This window comes from Natator depressus, chromosome 7, assembly GCF_965152275.1.
Source record: "Natator depressus isolate rNatDep1 chromosome 7, rNatDep2.hap1, whole genome shotgun sequence".
In the NCBI taxonomy this organism is placed as follows: domain Eukaryota; kingdom Metazoa; phylum Chordata; order Testudines; family Cheloniidae; genus Natator; species Natator depressus.
Genome location: NC_134240.1, coordinates 110,743,515 through 110,762,345, shown reverse-complemented (window position 1 = coordinate 110,762,345; position 18,831 = coordinate 110,743,515). Strand labels below are relative to the sequence as shown.

At 41.5% G+C, this 18,831-nt stretch overlaps 1 protein-coding gene across 1 annotated transcript in view; it reads left to right on the top strand.

Moving 5' to 3' along the window:
• Positions 1 to 18,831, top strand: part of ATRNL1 (attractin like 1) — a 990,764-nt gene that overhangs the window by 446,571 nt on the left and 525,362 nt on the right. Inside the window, exon 22 of the mRNA XM_074959279.1 lies at positions 6,647 to 6,699. Within this exon, the coding sequence (XP_074815380.1) occupies positions 6,647 to 6,699 (53 nt within the window). The remainder of the gene's footprint in view (positions 1 to 6,646; positions 6,700 to 18,831) is intronic.

Below are 18,831 nucleotides of genomic sequence, written 5' to 3'. Positions count from 1 at the left end.
CAAAAACTGGATGTAATTTTATATGCCTATGTTCAAGCTATGAGACTATGTGAGAAATCAAGTTACTTAAAGAGCTTTGCCATCTTTGGATGAAAGGTCAAGTACAGTAGTAAAAAGTACTATTATTGCCTCTGCTCATCATCCCCAGATCGATGTATTGAGGAGAGCCTTCCATGGCTCCAGTATCTGTTTTGGGGAAATAGAAGAGATTGTAGACTGGGGTTGGGGCTGAAGGCTGGACAAATACGTCATCCTTGTCTGGCCCCTTTGAGTTTATGCAGAAAAGTTAACACAGTCTGGTGGTATATTTTCTGTAGAGCTTCCCCCTCCCATGGATCTAACGCTACCTTGGAGCCAGGAGGAGAGGCCATAGCAGAGCCAGAAGATTGCAGATCTGAGGGCAAGATGTTTTCTTCAGGGGTTGAGGTGGGTGGGAAAACATTTTTTCTGCTGAAATGGTTAGGGTGGAGTTTAGTGGAGGGATCCTTGTGGAGATTTCATTCATTGAAATCCACCCACAGGCTTTTCCATGAGAGTGGAGGCATGTCTGTAGCACCAGCTACAGTCAATCAATGTGCAATCAATTTGCGAACAGGTAGAAGATAACAAGGTGAGAAGTAACAGTCATCATGGATCTGTCAAGAACAAATCATGTCAAACCAACTAATAGCTTTCTTTGACAGGGTACAAGCCTTGTGGATGGGAGGAAGCAATAGACATGGTATATCTTGACTATAGTAAGGCTTTTGATACCATCTTGCATGGATGACTTATAAACAAACTAGAGAAGTACAACCTAGATGGAGCTACTATAAGGTTGAAAAACCATTCCCAGAGAGTAGTTAGTCAGTGGTTCACAGTAATGCTGGAAGGGCATCTTGAATGGGGTCCCTCAGGGACCAGTTCTGGGTATAGGTCTGTTTAATATCTCGGTCAGTGATTTAGAGAGAGTGCACTTATAAAGTTTGTGGATGAAACCAAGTTGGGGGGGGGGGAGTTGCAAGTGCTTGGAGGATAGGATTAAAATTCAAAATGATCTGAACAAACTGGAGAAATGGTCTGAAGTAAATAGGATGAAATTCAACAAGGACAAATGCAAAGTAGTCCACTTAGGAAGGAACAATCAGTTGCACACATTCAAAATGGGAAATTTTTGCAGTACTGCTTCCTAGGCAGTAATGGATCTGGGGGTCCCAGTGGTTCACAAGCTAAATGAGAGTCAACAGTGTAACACTGTTGCCAAGAAAGCAAACATCATTCTGGGATGTATTAGCAGGAGTTTTGTAAGCAAGACACAAGAAGTAATTCTTCCGCTCTACTCCATGCTGATTAGGTCTCAGCAGGAGTATTGCATCCAGTTCTGGGTGCCACATATCAGGAAAGATGTAGACAAATTGGAGAAAGTCCAGAGAAAAGCAACAAAAATAATTAAAGGTCTAGAAAACATGACCTGTGTGGGAAGATTGAAAAAATTGGGTTTGTTTAGTCTGGAGAAGAGAAGACTGAGAGGGGACAAAACAGTTTTCAAGTACATAAAAAGGTTGTTACAAAGAAGAGGCAGAAAAATTGTTGTCATTAACCTCTGAGGATAGGACAAGAAGCAATGGTCTTAAAGTGCAGCAAGGGAGGTTTAGGTTGGACATTCGGAAAAAATTCATAACTGTCAAGGTGGTTAAGCATTTGAATAAATTGCCTCGGGAGGTTGTGGAATCTCCATCATTGGAGATTTGTAAGAGCAGGTAAGACAACCCCTTGTCAGGGATGGTCTAGATAATACTCCTGCTATGAATCCAGGGGACTGGACTAGATGACCTCTTGAGGTTCTTTCCAGTCCTATGATTCTATTGTTAAGGTTGCCTGACACTGCCCATGAGAAAGACCCTGTTTTCAGTTGCTTATAATTTTGTCAGAACTTTAATTGAGATAAATTTTCTGTGCCAGATATCTGCCTCTCACTGAATTTTTTGGGAAAATTTGAGCCAAAATCGTCCAGCCATTTTCAAAAATGAAGCCAGGGAAAAATACGTTTGTGTACCCATGTTAAAAAATTAAGACTTTTTCTTTGAATATCTCTAGCACCTTCATGTTTGGAGCAAAAACTTAACATTTGACAGAGAGCGGACTTTGTGTCAGGGATACGCCTTATGCCATCCCCATAAAAATCTGCAAAGATTTGGCCACAACAGTTTTTGAAAAATGATATTTCTCTCATGCTCAGTGGAAACTCCTTTGATTTTTAGCAGGGAAACTCTTGAAGATTCTATTCAAACTGAGCATTCTTGAGCCTCTCTCAGCTCTAGTTTTGACCAGACTTCACTTGAGCCTTCCACTTCAGTTCCACAGAGAGCAACTGAGTTTGCCCCATTCTCTCACACATCCTACCTAAGTGATTGAGCATGCGCCAACACAGAGCTATAGGGGTTAAGCCAGACTTTGCCTGGAATGCCTGTTTGCGGCTTTTCCAGGCTGGAAAAGGGCCAAGTACTGGAGCTGAGAGGAGGGAGTCTGTTACTCTCACACTCTCTGTGACCCTCCTGCTGGCACAGAGGCTGTGTAGAGGAGGAATCTCACCATTCCCCCTGCTCTCAGCAATTAACTGAAACCATCTGGCAAGCAGTGAGTCTCATCCCCTTCTAGTGCTAGTCCACATAGAGGATGACACCCTACTGTTGCTATCAGTTACTATGTTACTTCAAGTGGCAGAGGTCTATGTAGTGGGGTCTGATTAACCATCTGGGTGTTAGTGTGATGCCACATGAAGAAATTTTTTCAGCAAATCATAGAATATAAGGTTTAGAAAGGATCTCAGGAGGTCATCTAGTCCAACCCCCTGCTCAAAGCATGACCAATCCCCAACTAAATCAGTTGAGGAAGGGGTTCTATAGACAACAGTCTTTTTCACTGCCCATCCCTGATTCATTGCCAGAGCAGGTCCAGCCTGGTCACTGATTGAAGCAGGGGTCCTGTGGAAAATATATCTGATCAGGCTTGCCGACAGGAATTCTGGGTCCCAGGGCAGAACAGTCAATGGGTCTCCACTGGTGCCCAGTGAGCTGCTGGCTGCACTGCTGGGCTCGCTCTTCCGGCACGGCCAGGGCTTCCACATGTCTGCCTGGCTGCCTTTGCTGCCGCCAGTACCACCCCGTGCATGCCTAGGAACATAGCCGCTGACTTCCAGATTTCCTGGGGGGTGCTTGACACCCGCCGCACCCTGCTCCATCCTAGGCTCCTTCTCCCCACCCCTTTCCCGAGGGCACCCCATATACAACTGGTGCCTCCCCATAGTGCGGGGGCATGATTTAAAGGGCAGGTCACCTGTAGTCCCCTCTGTGCCCAGCCCAGGGCCACCGTGCTCTCCCACCCCATGTTACCTGCGGGGGGTGGGGTGGGGAGGTTGCTTTGTCCTCCTGCTGCGCCTGCCCCCCTTCCACGCCCTTTCTGCCGTTCTCCCTGGCAGCAGGAGCCCAGGTCAGGAGCAGGAGGTAGCTGCTTTTAATGCTGGCCCCTCCCAATCTCTGCTCTGCAGCCCTCCCCAGCAGCTGCCTGAGAGAGCCTGGCTGGGGAGGAGACAGCTTCCGCTCCCCACCCAGCTTGGGCTGTGCTGAAGAGGTCCACCCCACCTCTTCCCATACCCTGCTCCTCTCCCTCCCCCCAGTGCCTCCGGCAGGCCGCCAAACAGTTGACAGGAGTGGGTGACAGCAGCACTAGGGGGGATGGGAACAAGCTGATTGGTGGGGCCCGCTGCTGGCGGGAGGTCCTGGGGGCGGCGGGGGGGTTCTGGGCAATTGCCTCTTTTGCCCCCCTGTCGGCAGGCCTGCCTGTATAATAATGAACACACAAGGGGGCTGAATCAAGGTTGCATAATGCTTGACTGAGTGCTTGACTTTGTGACATGAATAATGTTTTAACATTGTTTTTGTGTGTAATACAATATGTATGCACTTAATAAATGATGAGGTTACTGAGAAGATGAACAAAAAATAACAATTTTGGAATGCTGTGTCTAGCATAATACTTTTCCTGGAGTGCTAATTTTAGGAAGTTTTTAGCTATACAGAATGAGAAATTTGCCATTAAACTGTAATTTGCAACAGTTCTTTCAGGGCGATGGGTGCTATTCTCTTCTCCTTTGGTACATGAAGCTGTTTGGAAAGTATAATAGACAAAACTCTGAAAAGCTGCATTAATTCCATGGGAGAATCAAGTTATGTTGTAAATGCCATTGATGCTTATTTTCTTCTATGATGTTGTAACAAAGACTCACTGGTATTTTCCCCCATTTTTGAATAAAATGAGCACAATAACAGCCAAATATTATGTTGGTGAACTATTAAGGAGATCAACAGCAAAACAGACTTGAGAAAATTAAAACTTAAATTGTTTTTCTCTTAGGAGTTAAGCTGTTATAATTAGAGTATACTCCAGATTCAGGAAATTGCTAGATGATATGACATCTAAGTTAAGCAGTTTTTCAATATTGCTTATAAATAAAATAAAATCTAATGCAACATTCTCTCGCAACCAAAGTTTCTTGAAGAGCACAAAGCAATGAAAAACAAAAAGTGACAATAACTGACTGATCCAGACCTTCCCATAGGGAAAACGTTCTATAGACATTAATAGAAAATGATAACCTTTCTCTTGGTTTTCTGAACCATCCTATACAATTTGATAGAAAATTATAACTCTGCTAGAGAATTCTGTGGAATGGTTCATAAACCAAGAGAAAGGTTATCATTTTCTATTAAATTATGTAGGTTTTTAGAGTAATTTCTTATAGTCTTATTCATTTAATCACTATGAAATTCTGTAGGTTATTTCGTAAGAGTTATAAAGCTGAAGAGAACAACTTATTTTATAAATAGGACAGGGATATTTTTCAACTTCTGGCATTGATATGCCTTGTCACCTACACACTAGCTACTGCTCCATCTTATTTAGCAATAGAAGTAACTACCTCAAGAAATTAATCAATGAAAGGCTGGTTGCAACATACTATGACTATGAGAATCTGTTTAGAGACATTAGGGAATTCTGCGTTTTGTTTCATGTTCTTACTCATTTAATTATTATTGTTGTAAATTATAATTAATCATAATGATTTTCTCAGTGCTCCAAAAATGAATTTGACACCTAACACAAACAAAAATATAGTTTCTGCCCACTCTAAGAGCTCACAATTGAACTGCAACATAAGTGAAAATGATAAACAGAGAAAAGAGGAAGAGTAACAGTAATAAGAGGTCATGGTTATGTAGTAAGGCAAGAACACATCTGGACAGCTCCATTTTTTATTCCCCTGCTTCTCACAGGCAAGATGGCAGAAGTGATATTCAAGGAGGGATTTGAATGCGATGAGGAAGGTGACTTGAAGGCATTCCATGTACAATGGGTCACGTGACAGGAAACAAAAGAGGCATTGAGACTTCTGGAGCAGTGGTAGTAGGAGCACTGTATATTTTCAGCTGCTTAAGGGCTAGACTGGGAATAAATGGAAGAGAGTCACTTAGCAGAATAGGGAGTTGAAATGGAGCTTTTCACAGTTAGGTTAGGGTCTCTTGGATTTTGGTTCCTGGTGCTCAGTGTAGTGCAGGGGCTCTGCCACAGATGTTACCCTCTGGGAGCAGGTGGGTGGGAAATGGGTGGTTAGTGGCAGGGAGCAAGTAAAATCATGGCTTCTTCCTCTGTGTAGCACTCTCTGCTGGATAGCAGAGCTAGCTGGATACATGGGGGAGTATGCTGCACCCCAAAAAGGGGTGTTGCAAATTACTCTTACCCCCTTCAGCATAACAGGAGTTTGGGCAGAATGGTGCAGCTGAAGGGTGTCCACCACTTCCTCTGGGCTGTAACCTAAAGCCATAGTGTAGTTCTTTGGGTTCTGTATTTTTCTAGAAAAGTCTATTTCTCGAGATGTATTTGAATTGTGACTGCATACATCTGAGTAGATGTTGGTTATACATTAGCAGTGAAATAAACATAAAAGTTATGACTAAGAATAGTCATAAATGTTTTTTGAACAATCTCATTTATTATTTGTATCCTACATCCCTACAGTGTGTGTAACCACACCAAAAATGGCCATTCCCCCCATTTCTGCCATGCTAAGAAGTGAGTTATGGAGAACATGAAGGGGAAGTGATGATAGCTGTAATTTACAGCAGATATAGCAAACAGGATATGAATTTTGAAAGGGACCATAGCATTTTCTCTATTTTGCCTCTGCCAGTGTTGTTTTAAAACAGATTATTTAAAAAATTGGTTTTATTGTTTTTGGGTTTTAGACTATTTGGTTGAAACTATGCATGTTAACAAAGAATAACTGTATAGTATATTACTGCTGTAGAACAAAACAAAATGAACGATGTAACAATTTTGAAGATTTTGAACTCTCATCTTAACTTCTCAGTATATACATTCCAGATCTCAAATTACCTGTGAATTTAATACATAGCTAAAGACATTTCTTTCATTGCTGTTTCATTTGTTTGGAACTATCTTATATCAAATGTCTTAAACATTTACTTATCCCCACCTCTATTAAGTTAAAACTGTCCCCTTACATTTGGGGGAAAAATGTTCACTCTAATGTTGTATTAAAATTATAAAATGTGTTTAATAGTAATTCAGTTCATTTTTATTTCTGCAGCTGTGACTCTGAAAATAGGTACCTTGGAAATCCACTCAGGGGAACGTGTTACTGTGAGTATTTAAATGTTTCATTTTCTCTAATCTCACAAATTAAGCACTGTATACACATAAAATAGTGGGTGTCTTTCCACTCCAAAACAAATTAGACAGAATGGTTGGTGGATATTTATTTTTTGATGTATAAAGAAAATGCCCATTCAGGCCTCTCTAGGTACTTGTGAATTTATTTAAAACACCAAGAACTAGGCAAGTCCCCTCAATATTGCAGCTGAAACTGAACACATTGAAACTTGCTCCCTCAGGCAAAGGCCTGAATGAACAGCTAAACCCTTGCATCATACACTCTAGATCAACATGCAAGAGCTCAGTCAGCCCAAAGAGGGAATATGGCTATATCGTGGCTTTTAAACCACAACTCATGGTAGGGAAGTGGAGAGGGCAGTACTATAGCAAGATCCCCTGTGGGCAATACGTAAAACCATAAGAATGGCTCTACTGGGTCAGACTAATGGTCCGTCTAGCCCAAGATCCTGTTTTCTGACAGTGGTCAGTGCAAGATACTTCAAAGGTTCTACTCAGAGGTTTAGGGACACCCAGAGCTTAGGTTTGCATCCCTGACCATCCTGGCTAATATCCATTAATGGACCTATCCTCCATGAAATTACTTATTCTTTTTTGAATAAGTTATACTCTTGACCTTCACAACATCCCCTAGCAATGAGTTCCACAGGTGGACTGTGCATTATGTGCACAAGTATTTCCTTGTGTTTGTTTTAAACCTGTTGCCTATTAATTTCATTTAGTGTCCTCTGGTTCTTGTGTTATGTAAAGGGGTAAATAACACTACTATTCACTTTCTCCACACCTTTCTTGATTTTATAGACCTCTATCATATCGCCCCTTGGTCATCTCTTTTCCATGCTGAAGAGTCCCAGTCTTTTTAATCTCTCATTTTATATAGGTTTCAGAGTAGCAGCCGTGTTAGTCTGTATCCGCAAAAAGAAAAGGAGTACCTGTGGCACCTTGGAGACTAACAAATTTATTTGAGCATAAGCTTTCGTGAGCTACAGCTACAGGTACCTGATCACTCTTGTTACGGTGTGTGTGGTAACACCCATTGTTTCATGTTCTCTGTGTATATAAAATCTCCCCACTGTATTTTCCACTGCAAGCATCCGGTGAAGTGAGCTGTAGCTCACGAAAGCTTGTGCTCAGATAAATTTGTTAGTCTCTAAGGGGCCACAAGTACTCCTTTCCATTTTATATAAGCTCTTTAATACCCTGAATAATTTATGTTGCCCTTCTCTCTGTACCTTTTCCAATTTTAATATATCATTTTTGAGATGAGACCACCAGAACTGCATGCAGTACTCCAGGTTTGGCCGTACAATGTATTTATATAGTGACATTATTGTATTTTCTCTTATTATTGATCCCTTTCCTGATGATTCCTAACATTCACTTAGCTATTTTGACTACTGCTGCACATTGAGCAGATGTTTTTAGAGAACTGTCCACAATGACTCCAAGATCTTTCTTGAGTGGTAACAGCTTATTTATTTGTATAATTAGGATTGTTTCCAATGTGCATTACTTTGTATAATTAGGATTATTTATTTGTATAATTAGGATTGTTTCCAATGTGCATTACTTTGTGTTTGTCTATACTGAATTCATCTGCCAGTTTATTGCCCAGTCACCCAGTTTTGTGAAATCCCTTTGTAACTCTTCACATTCAGCTTTAGACTTTCTTGACTTTTTGCTACCTCACTGTTCACCTCCTTTTCCAGATCATTTATGAATATGTTGAGCAGCACAGGTCCCAGTACAGATCTTTGGGGGATCCTGCTACTTATCACTTTCCATTGTGAAAACTGACCATTTATTCTTACCCTGCTTATGTTGTTGAAGAGCCTTTGGTGGGGGACCTTCTCAAAACCTTTTTGATAGTCCAAGTATACTCTAACTGGATCACCCTTGCGCACATGCTCATTGACATCCTTAAAATATTTGAATAGATTGGTGAGACATGATTTCTCTTTATGCTGGGGAAGAGTCAATTTGACTTTTTAATGTGTTCATCTGTGTGTCTGATAATTCTGTTCTTTACTATAATTTCAACCAATTTGCCTGGTACTGAAGTTAGGGTTAAGGCCTATAATTGCCAGAATTACCTCTACAGCCTTTTTAAAGAAATGGTCTTGCATTAGCTATCTTCCAGTCATCTGGTATAGAGGATGATGTAAGCAATAGGTAACATATCAAAGTTAGTGTTTCTGAGATTAAAAATGACTCAGTTGTGGGAATCTTCCTCACATCCTCTGCAGTGAAAACTGATGCAAAGAATTCATTTAGCTTCTCCACAACGGCCTTGTCTTCCTTGAATGCTCCTATAGCACCTTGATTGTCCAGTGGCCCCAGGTTAGTAGCGATTGAACGTCTAACATAGTGAATGCCAGTGAAAATAAGGTAGGATCAGACGCTATGATAGGGAAAGAATAAGTTAAAAATTACTTAGACGTCTTCAAGTCACCAGGGCCTGATGAACTACATCCTAGAATACTCAAGGACCTGACTGAGTAGATATCTGAGACATTCACAATTATCTTTGAAAAGTCATGGAAGACAGGAGAGATTCCAGAGGACCGGAAAGGGCAAAATGTAGTGCCAATCTATAAAAAGGGAAGTAAGGACAACCCTGGGAATTACATACCAGTCAGCTTAACTTTAGTATCTGGAAAAATACTGGAGCAAATAATTAAGAAAAGGAGTTGCTTAATTTTGCACCGACCTATAAGATAATAATGTGATAAGTAACAATCAGCATGGATTTGTCAAGAACAAATCATGTCAAACTAACCTAATAGCTTTCTTTGACAGGGTAACCAGCCTAGTCGATGAGGAGAAGTGGTAGATGTGGTATATGTTGACATTATTAAGGCTTTTGATACTGTCTTGCATGATGCAGTGCTGGAGGAACCAACTAGGGGCAGAGCTCTTCTTGACCTGCTGCTCACAAACCGGGAAGAATTAGTAGGGGAAGCAAAAGTGGATGGGAACCTGGGAGGCAGTGACCATGAAATGGTCGAGTTCAGGATCCTGACACAAGGAAGAAAGGAGAGTAGCAGAATACGGACTTCAGAAAAGCAGACTTTGACAACCTCAGGGAACTGATGGGCAGGATCCCCTGCGAGAATAACATGAGGAGGAAAGGAGTCCAGGAGAGCTGGCTGTATTTTAAAGAATCCTTATTGAGGTTACAGGGACAAACCATCACGATGTGTAGAAAGAATGGTAAATGTGGCAGGCAACCAGCTTGGCTTAACAGTGAAATCCTTGCTGAACTTAAACACAAAAAAGAAGCTTACAAGAAGTGGAAGATTGGACAAATGACCAGGGAGGAGTATAAAAATATTGCTCAGGCATGCAGGAGTGAAAACAGGAAGGCCAAATCACACGTGGAGTTGCAGCGAGCAAGAGATGTTAAGAGTAACAAGAAGGGTTTCTTCAGGTATGTTAGCAACAAGAAGAAAGTCAAGGAATGTGAGGCCCCTTACTGAATGAGGGAGGCAACCTAGTGACAGAGGATGTGCAAAAAGCTAATGTACTCAATGCTTTTTTTTGCTTCTGTCTTCACGAGCAAGGTCAGCTCCCAGACTGCTGCACTGGGCAGCACAGCATGGGGAGGAGGTGACCAGGCCTCTGTGAAGAAAGAAGTGGTTCGGGATCATTTAGAAAAGCTGGATGAGCACAAGTCCATGGGGCCGGATGCGCTGCATCCGAGAGTGCTAAAGGAGTTGGTGGATGTGATTGCAGAGCCATTGGCCATTATCTTTAAAAACTCATGGCCGTCGGGGGAGGTCCCGGACAACTGGAAAAAGGCTAATGTAGTGCCCATCTTTAAAAAAGGGAAGGAGGAGGATCCTGGAAACTACAGGCCAATCAGCCTCACCTCAGTCCCTGGAAAAATCATGGAGCAGGTCCTCAAGGAATCAATTCTGAAGCACTTAGAGGAGAGGAAAGTGATCAGGAACAGTCAGCATAGATTCACCAAGGGCAAGTCATGCCTGACTAATCTAATTGCCTTCTATGACGAGATAACTAGCTTTGTGGATGAGGGGAAAGCAGTGGACGTGTTGTTCCTTGACTTTAGCAAAGCTTTTGACGCGGTCTCCCACGGTATTCTTGCCAGTAAGTTAAAGTAGTATGGGCTGGATGAATGGATTATAAGGTGGATAGAAAGCTGGATAGATTGTCGGGCCCAACAGGTAGTGATCAATGGCTCCATGTCTAGTTGGCAGCCGGTATCAAGTGGAGTGCCCTAAGGGTCGGTCCTCGGGCCGGTTTTGTTCAATACCTTCACTAATGATCTGGAGGATGGTGTGGATTGCACCCTCAGCAAGTTTGCAGATGATACTAAACTGGGAGGAGAGGTAGGTACGCTGGAGGGTAGGGATAGGATACAGAGGGCCCTAGACGAATTAGAGGATTGGGCCAAAAGAAATCTGATGAGGTTCAACAAGGACAAGTGCACTTAGGACGGAAGAATCCCATGCACCGCTACAGACTAGGGACCGAATGGCTCGGCAGCAGTTCTGCAGAAAAGGACCTAGGGGTTACAGTGGACGAGAAGCTGGATATGAGTCAACAGTATGCCATTGTTGCCAAGAAGGCCAATGGCATTTTGGGATGTATAAGTAGGGGCATTGCCAGCAGATCGAGGGACGTGATCGTTCCCCTCTATTCGACATTGGTGAGGCCTCATCTGGAGTACTGAGTCCAGTTTTGGGCCCCACACTACAAGAAGGATGTGGAAAAATTGGAGAGAGTCCAGCAGAGGGCAACAAAAATGATTAGGGGGCTGGGGCACATGACTTATGAGGAGAGGCTGAGGGAACTGGGATTGTTTAGTCTGCGGAAGAGAAGAATGAGGGGGGCTTTGATAGCTGCTTTCAACTACCTGAAAGGGGGTTCCAAAGAGGATAGCTCCAAACTGTTCTCAGTGGTAGCAGATGACAGAACAAGGAGTAATGGTCTCAAGTTGCAGTGGGAGAGGTTTAGGTTGGATATTAAGAAAAACTTTTTCACTAGGAGGGTGGTGAAACACTGGAATGGGTTACCTAGGGATGTGGTGGAATCACCTTCCTTAGAAGTTTTTAAGGTCAGGCTTGACAAAGCCCTTGCTGGGATGATTTAGTTGGGGATTGGTCTGCTTTGAGCAGGGGGTTAGACTAGATGACCTCCTGAGGTCCCTTCCAACCATGATATTCTATGATTCTATGATTCTAAGTATGTAAAAGGTTCTTATAAAGAGAAGGGTGATAAACTGTTCTTCTTAACCACTGAGGACAAGAAGTAATGGGCTTAAATTTCAGGAAAGGAGATTTAGGTTAGATGTTAGGAAAGGCTTCCTAACTGTCAGGGTAGTTAAGCACTGGTACAAATTACCTAGGAAGGTTGTGGAATCTCTGTCAATGGAGATTGTTAAGAATAGATTAGACAAACACCTGTCAGGAATAGATATTAGATAATACATAGTGCTGCCTCAGTGCAGGTGACTGGACTAGATGACCTGTTGAGGTCCCTTCCAGTCCTACATTTCTATGATTCTATGATCTTCTCTTAAACTAGGGAAATACAACCTTGATGGATCTATTAAAAGGTGGGTGGGTGCATAACTGTTTGGAAAACAGTTCCCAGAGAGTAGTTATCAGTGGTTCACAGTCAAGCTGGAAGGGCATATTGAGAGGGGTCCCACAGGGATTAGTTCTGGGTACTGTTTAGTTCAATATCTTCATCAATGATTTAGATAATGGCATAGAGAGTACACTTATAAAGCTTGCAAACGATACCAAGCTGGGAGCAATTGTAAGTTCTTTGGAGGATAGCATTAAAATTCAAAATGATCTGGACAAACTGGAGAAATCGTCTGAATTAATAGGATGAAATTCAATCAGGACAAATGCACTTCCACTTCGGAAGGAGCAATCAGTTACACACATACAAAATTGAAAATGACTACCTAGGATGGAGTACTGTTTTAAGGAATCTGGGGGTCATAGTGGATCACAAGCTAAACGTGAGTGAACGATGTATCACTATTGCAAAAGCAAACATCATTCTGGGATGTATTAGCAGGAGTTTTGTAAGCAAGACACAAGAAGTAATTCTTCCGCTCTACTCCATGCTGATTAGGCCTCAACTGGAGTTTTGTGTCCAGTTCTGGGTGCCACATTTCAGGAAAGATGTAGACAAATTGGAGAAAGTCCAGAGAAGAGCAACAAAAATAATTAAAGGTCTAGAAAACATGACCTATGTGGGAAGATTGAAAAAATTGGGTTTGTTAATTTAGAGAAGAGAAGACTGTGAGGGCACATAACCATTTTCAAGTACATAAAAAGGTTGTTACAAGGAAGAGGGAGAAAAATTGTTGTCATTAACCTCTGAGGATAGGACAAGTAGCAATGGGCTTAAACTGCTGCAAGGGCAGTTTAGGTTAGACTTTAGGAAAAACTTCCTAACTTTTAAGGTGGTTAAGCACTGGAACAAATTGCCTACCGAGGTTGTGAAATCTCCATCATTGGAGATTTTTAAGAGCAGGTTAAACAACCCCCTGTCAGGGATGGTCTAGATAATACTTAGTCCTGCCATGAGTGCAGGGGACTGGACTAGTTGACCTCTTGAGGTTCCTTCCAATCCTATGATTCTGTGATTCACAGCAGCTGAACACAGTTCTGACTGTACTGTCTTTTGGGCAGATCATTAGGTCTGGAAACTGTTTACTTCTATTGCCAGTTATTAAAAAGTGTCATGTTTCTCACAGAAAAGCTGAAGTTCAAGTGTAAGATCTCTCAGTTGAGGTTAATTCTCAAATACCTGGTTTCCGAGATACTGTTAGTAGAGGTTGCCGTTTTCATGTCATAGACGTAATTGAAAATGTAGAGTAAAATTGTGTCCTACGGTATTCTTGATCAAACAAAACCAAATGCAAAAATTCAATATTTACACAGCAAAATTTGTTCTTATTTAAAAAATAGAAATTCCAGTTTTTGAAGGGTTAAATTTTTGTATCCATTCATTTTATTAACTATCTAAAGGCAAAGCTAGATAAAGAGCACTGGAGAGGTTTGTACAGTTAAAAAGTACTATACATAGAGAGTTTTTTCTTTATGCATACATTTTGGGTAGGTGCATAAAAATTTATTTTGTCCTTTAAAAATAAATGCAGTTAAAAATATAAGAGATGGAAAATAAATGACAGTAATAAGATTTGTATACCTCAGACACCTCCAAGAAAGACCTTATTCCTTACTATCCTATAGCAGCTTGGGTCTATAAATCTTTTTGTCTGAGACAAATTGTGCTATATCCAAGATAGCCTTTCACCTTTAACTCACTAGAACTATTTGTCTTCTGTCAAATTTAAAAATATTTAAAGATCTTGTGGTTTTGGATTGATAAGTCTTTTAACAATTTTAATAATTTAAAATCTATTAGTTGTAAACACTTTCAACATTATCTAATCTGGTGATAATAAGGAAGCTGCAAGGACTTAAATGAAATAGATGCTTTGTTTCTTACAGCTAATGGGTAATACATTATAGCAGAAAAAACTAAATATGTTCCTATTAATTTTTGAATAATTTACCTAAGATTTCCATAACAATTTGCAGTTAATAGTATATCTAGAGAGAGAGAGAGAGATTGTCTAAGTAAATTAGATAAATATTTTAAAATATCACTTTACCATAATGGCATTTTGGAATAAAAGATCACTTTATTTTTTTTGAAGACATGTATGTGACCAGTATTTTTATATGTTCCATTTGCTACTCTCTAAGATTCGTGTGTCTGTATAATAGCTTTCTCCTGTAATATATATATTCTCCTTTCTGCTTGTTCCTGCTGTGATGAGGTATTATTCCTGTTTGTTAAAGCAAAAGAATGATTATTGTACAAAGGTGAAGTAAATATTGAGGGGGAAAACACTAAACAGAAATCCAAGAGCAATAAGCAGCTTGGTCTTAAGGAATAAACCTTCCATGCAAACTTGATTGCTTTATTGATAGTATTGCAAAGTTAATGGATGGAAGTGAAAAGCACTAGTGGTTTAAAGGACCTCGATTCAGTAAAGCACTTAACATATACTTTCATTCATTCCTCTTCAGAACCGCGCCTGTGTATGTGCTTAACTTTATCTTTAAGCATGTGTGTAAGTGCTATCCCGAATAGGAATACTTTCCTGAATTGAGGCCTCATGTCTTGATCCTGTATGATGCTGAACACTCCTATAAAGTCTTTAGTGACCCTCAGTTTTCTTTAAATGTAACGGAAATTAAGTACACTCAGAACCTCACAGGGGTTCTCAGCACTTTGCTGGATTGAGCCCTTAATATAATGTCTTGTGAAATCTTACTCCCAACAGGCTGATCCTGTGAACATTAGTGGCATATAGTTTATTTTACCAGGCATTGTCATTACTGTGTTCAGTATTTATACAACAGTATTGCCTAGAGGCCTTTCTCAGGATTGGAGTCCTATTGCTCTAGGCGCATTACAAACTCTGTTAAAACATGCTCCCTGGCCCCAAAGGCCTACAGTTTAAGGCCCAGATCTTGCAGTTCACGGGCACTCTGCAGCGTCCTCACTGACGCCCATTGAAGTCCTCGGAATGCTACACTGGCACAGCATGTTGCAGGATTGAGACCTAAGAAGATAAGCAACATACACAGTCTGGAAGCATATGGATATAATCAAATATGCAGGGCTGCCAAGTGTCAGGCATCCGGCACCCCTGTCATGCTTTGTCATGACTCAACTGGCATCTCACAAGCCAACTGAGGCAGGAAAGCAGCAGGCATTTGCCTTCAGTTGTCTTTTGTCTGTCAGAGGCCACTGTGGTACTTGCTGAACAGGGAGCCAGATTCTGCTTCTCCCTGCTCCCCATGATAGATTAGGGCAAAGAATGAGCAGCCTGGAGATGGCCTTAGTGACTGGAAGAGAATGCAGTTTTAGCAGTGCAAGATGAGGGGTCCCATCGTGGCCTTAGGCTCCCTTCCTCCTCGCCTATGGTCAGCCACATCTGGCTCCCACTAGTGTAACCACCCCAGCAACCCAACCCCAGCTGCTTGAACAGCCCCCTGTCAGCCAGCAGCCTCAGCATGTTTAGCACCCCTGCACCCCCAGGGGGCTCAGTAACCTCCTATGAGTCTTTGCCTCCTGTGAGTTCCAGGACCCACTCCCCACTTGTAGCCCTCTAACCCCAAAGAACCCCAGATCTCTGTCTTCCTGAAAACCATTGCCCCCTAAATTTCCAACTCCCTCCTAGTGGCCTCTGCTCTCCAACAGTCCCAGCACCCTCTATTCCCTATGAGCCACCTAAACTCCGAGAGCCCCCACACTTCCTACCTAGCTGTACCAAGAGCCCCAGGGGGCACTTACCCATGTACCACCCCAGATACCCTCAGATATCCAGCTGGAGCTGCCAAGTTTTGTACAACTCCTTGACCGGTATCTGCTACTGCTCAGGGCATGGTGTGTGAACCATAACTTTAAGTTAATGGTTATACGGAAATTACATTATTTGTTTGCATAAAAGTCACATCAAGCAAAACAAAACTTCCCAACTATGGTTAGTTATATAATTTGCTTTTAAAAATATATAAATGGGTAAAATGTCAACTGTCTCCATCCGTCCCTCAATCTAGCCATCAGGAATTGGTCAGTTTGGTACAGGATATTGGATGCCTTTCTTGGCTTGTGAAACAGCATCATGAACAACTGTTGCCACTCCTGACCAAAATAGTCATAATTTCATTCAGAGAAGGAGTCTTCTATTCTCCTTCAAACATGCAATAATCTGACCAACACTGAAGAAACGCAGCTTGGACATATCGGTTCTAGCCATTTACTACCTGGTGTCAAACCTCCCATTCCTGAGTAAGCTCAGTTTACAGTTATTTGAAAGGTGTTATATTAAGGAAGAAGAATAATTATTCAGCATGGTATAAGTAAACTGGAAGTAATGAGATGAAATTTTAAAATTGAAAATTTAGGTTGAACAGCAGAAAAAATAATCCTAGCAATATAATCTACTGTACTAGGTTGTATGATAGTCACCCAAGAGAAGTGGTGGCAGCCTCATCACTTGTGATATTTAAAATTAATTGAACAGTGCAGTAATAAATGTAGAATTGGGTAACAATCCAATCCTGCAAAGGCAGGGAGCTGTATTAGATGTTGCATTAGGTCTTTTCAATATCTAGATTTTTATGAGGAGCACAGACTGTTGCTGCTATTGAAATTATCGTGATTTCATAATCGCTTCATTATAACTTCAGTGCATGATCAAAAAAGAAGAAATGGCAAGCTGTGAAGGAAAAAAAACTTTGTTTAAACATACAAGAGATTTGATAATTAAGAAAATGCTCAAAATATTTGAAGAGATGTAAATTTCATCAGATTTTTTGTAAGTATATGAGATATTTCCAAGAACATCACGAATACTGGTATCTCTCATTACCAAATTAGGCATTTGATGTATCATAGGAAAGACTAGCTCTATACAAAAGAGCAAGCTCTGTAAATTTAAAATGTGCTATTTTATTTAGGCGTCAATTCGACACAATGTAAATACTCTGGTATATGTATTATAAATTCAGTTCGGGACTGTGGCTTTGTACATCTGGTAGGAAGTCTACATATCCCTAAACCATTTTGTTATAAGCCAACATTTTAGTGAATAACTGCAGGCTGATTTGGTGTATATACATGAATTCAGAGTGGAGGCAAGAGTTGGTTGTACAGCTGAGTTATCGATGTACACTGTAAATACAACATTTTGTCATGATGCATTTATTATTCTTTTGTCCTTTAGTAACTCAGCCAATGTGATGTATATCAGTAAAGTAAGCGTCCAAATGGCTGGATTAGTTCTTCATACATAAGCAACTGAAATACTGTTTTCAGAATCAGTGCTCCTGAGTGCAAACGAACCAGTAGCAGAAAGAGATGGTTTTAGACAGATTGGTAGAAATCAGTGGGATAGGTGCTATTTTTATGGTTCTAACATGGATTGCATTCAGATTGAATGCTCTAAAACAAACTTTCATTGATAGCCAAACCAAATTTTTAACAAAACTAAGATTTTAAATTTACAACAATTGGTAAATAGAGTTTGTTGTGTAGTGTCTAGAATGTTAGCTCTTTGTTGCTTCGATGCTTTGAAAGGAGACTATATCCTCCTACATGAACTTCTAGATATTTCTTACTTCTAGCCTAAATTTTAAGGGCAGTTTTGCAAAATATTGTCTGTACATGTGCAGAACTTTGAGTGTAACATCTGCGGTACTACATTTGGAATACTAATACCTGTGTGTGCAATTGATCAATTCTGATACCTGTGTGTGCATGACTTTATACGCACTGTGACAAAGTTCCTCCTCTACCTTGGTGGGTCTTGTGCTTATTGGTGGATTTGCTTGCCTTGGAGCTACACGGCAGCGCTTAGTTTGCCTGTTTTCATGAACCCACAGTCCAGGTCAACTCTTCCTGTGTCTGACCAGGAGTTGGGAGGTTTGGGGGGAACCCAAGCCCGTCCTTTACTCCAGGTTCCAGCCCAGGGCCCTGTGGAATGCAGCTGTCTAGAGTGCCTTCTGGAACAGCTTTGCAACAGCTACAACTCCCTGGGCTACTTCCCCATGGCCTCCTCCCAACACCTTTTTATCCTCACCATAGGGCCTTCCTCCTGGTGTCTGATAATGCTTGTACTCCTCAGTCCTCGAACAGTATTCATTCTCACTCTCAGCTCCTAGTGCCTCTTGCTCCCAGCTTCTTACACGCGCACCACAAACTGAAGTGAGCTCCTTTTTAAACCCAGGTGCCCTGATTAGCCTACCTTAACGATTCTAGCAGCTTCTTAATTGGCTGCAGGTGTTCTAATCAGCCTGTCTGTCTTTATTGTCTCCAGAAGGTTCCTGATTGTTCTGGAACCTTCCCTGTTACCTTACCCAGGGGAAAGGGACCTATTTAAGCTGGGGCTAATATATCTGCCTTCTGTTACTCTCCTGTAGCCATCTGGCCCGACCCTGTCACATATCCCCCCCCCCCGCTCAACACTATGGGGTTGGGCAACTTGGGACGTCAGGCAGTATACTCGTGACAAACCATCTGCATTGCCATGGT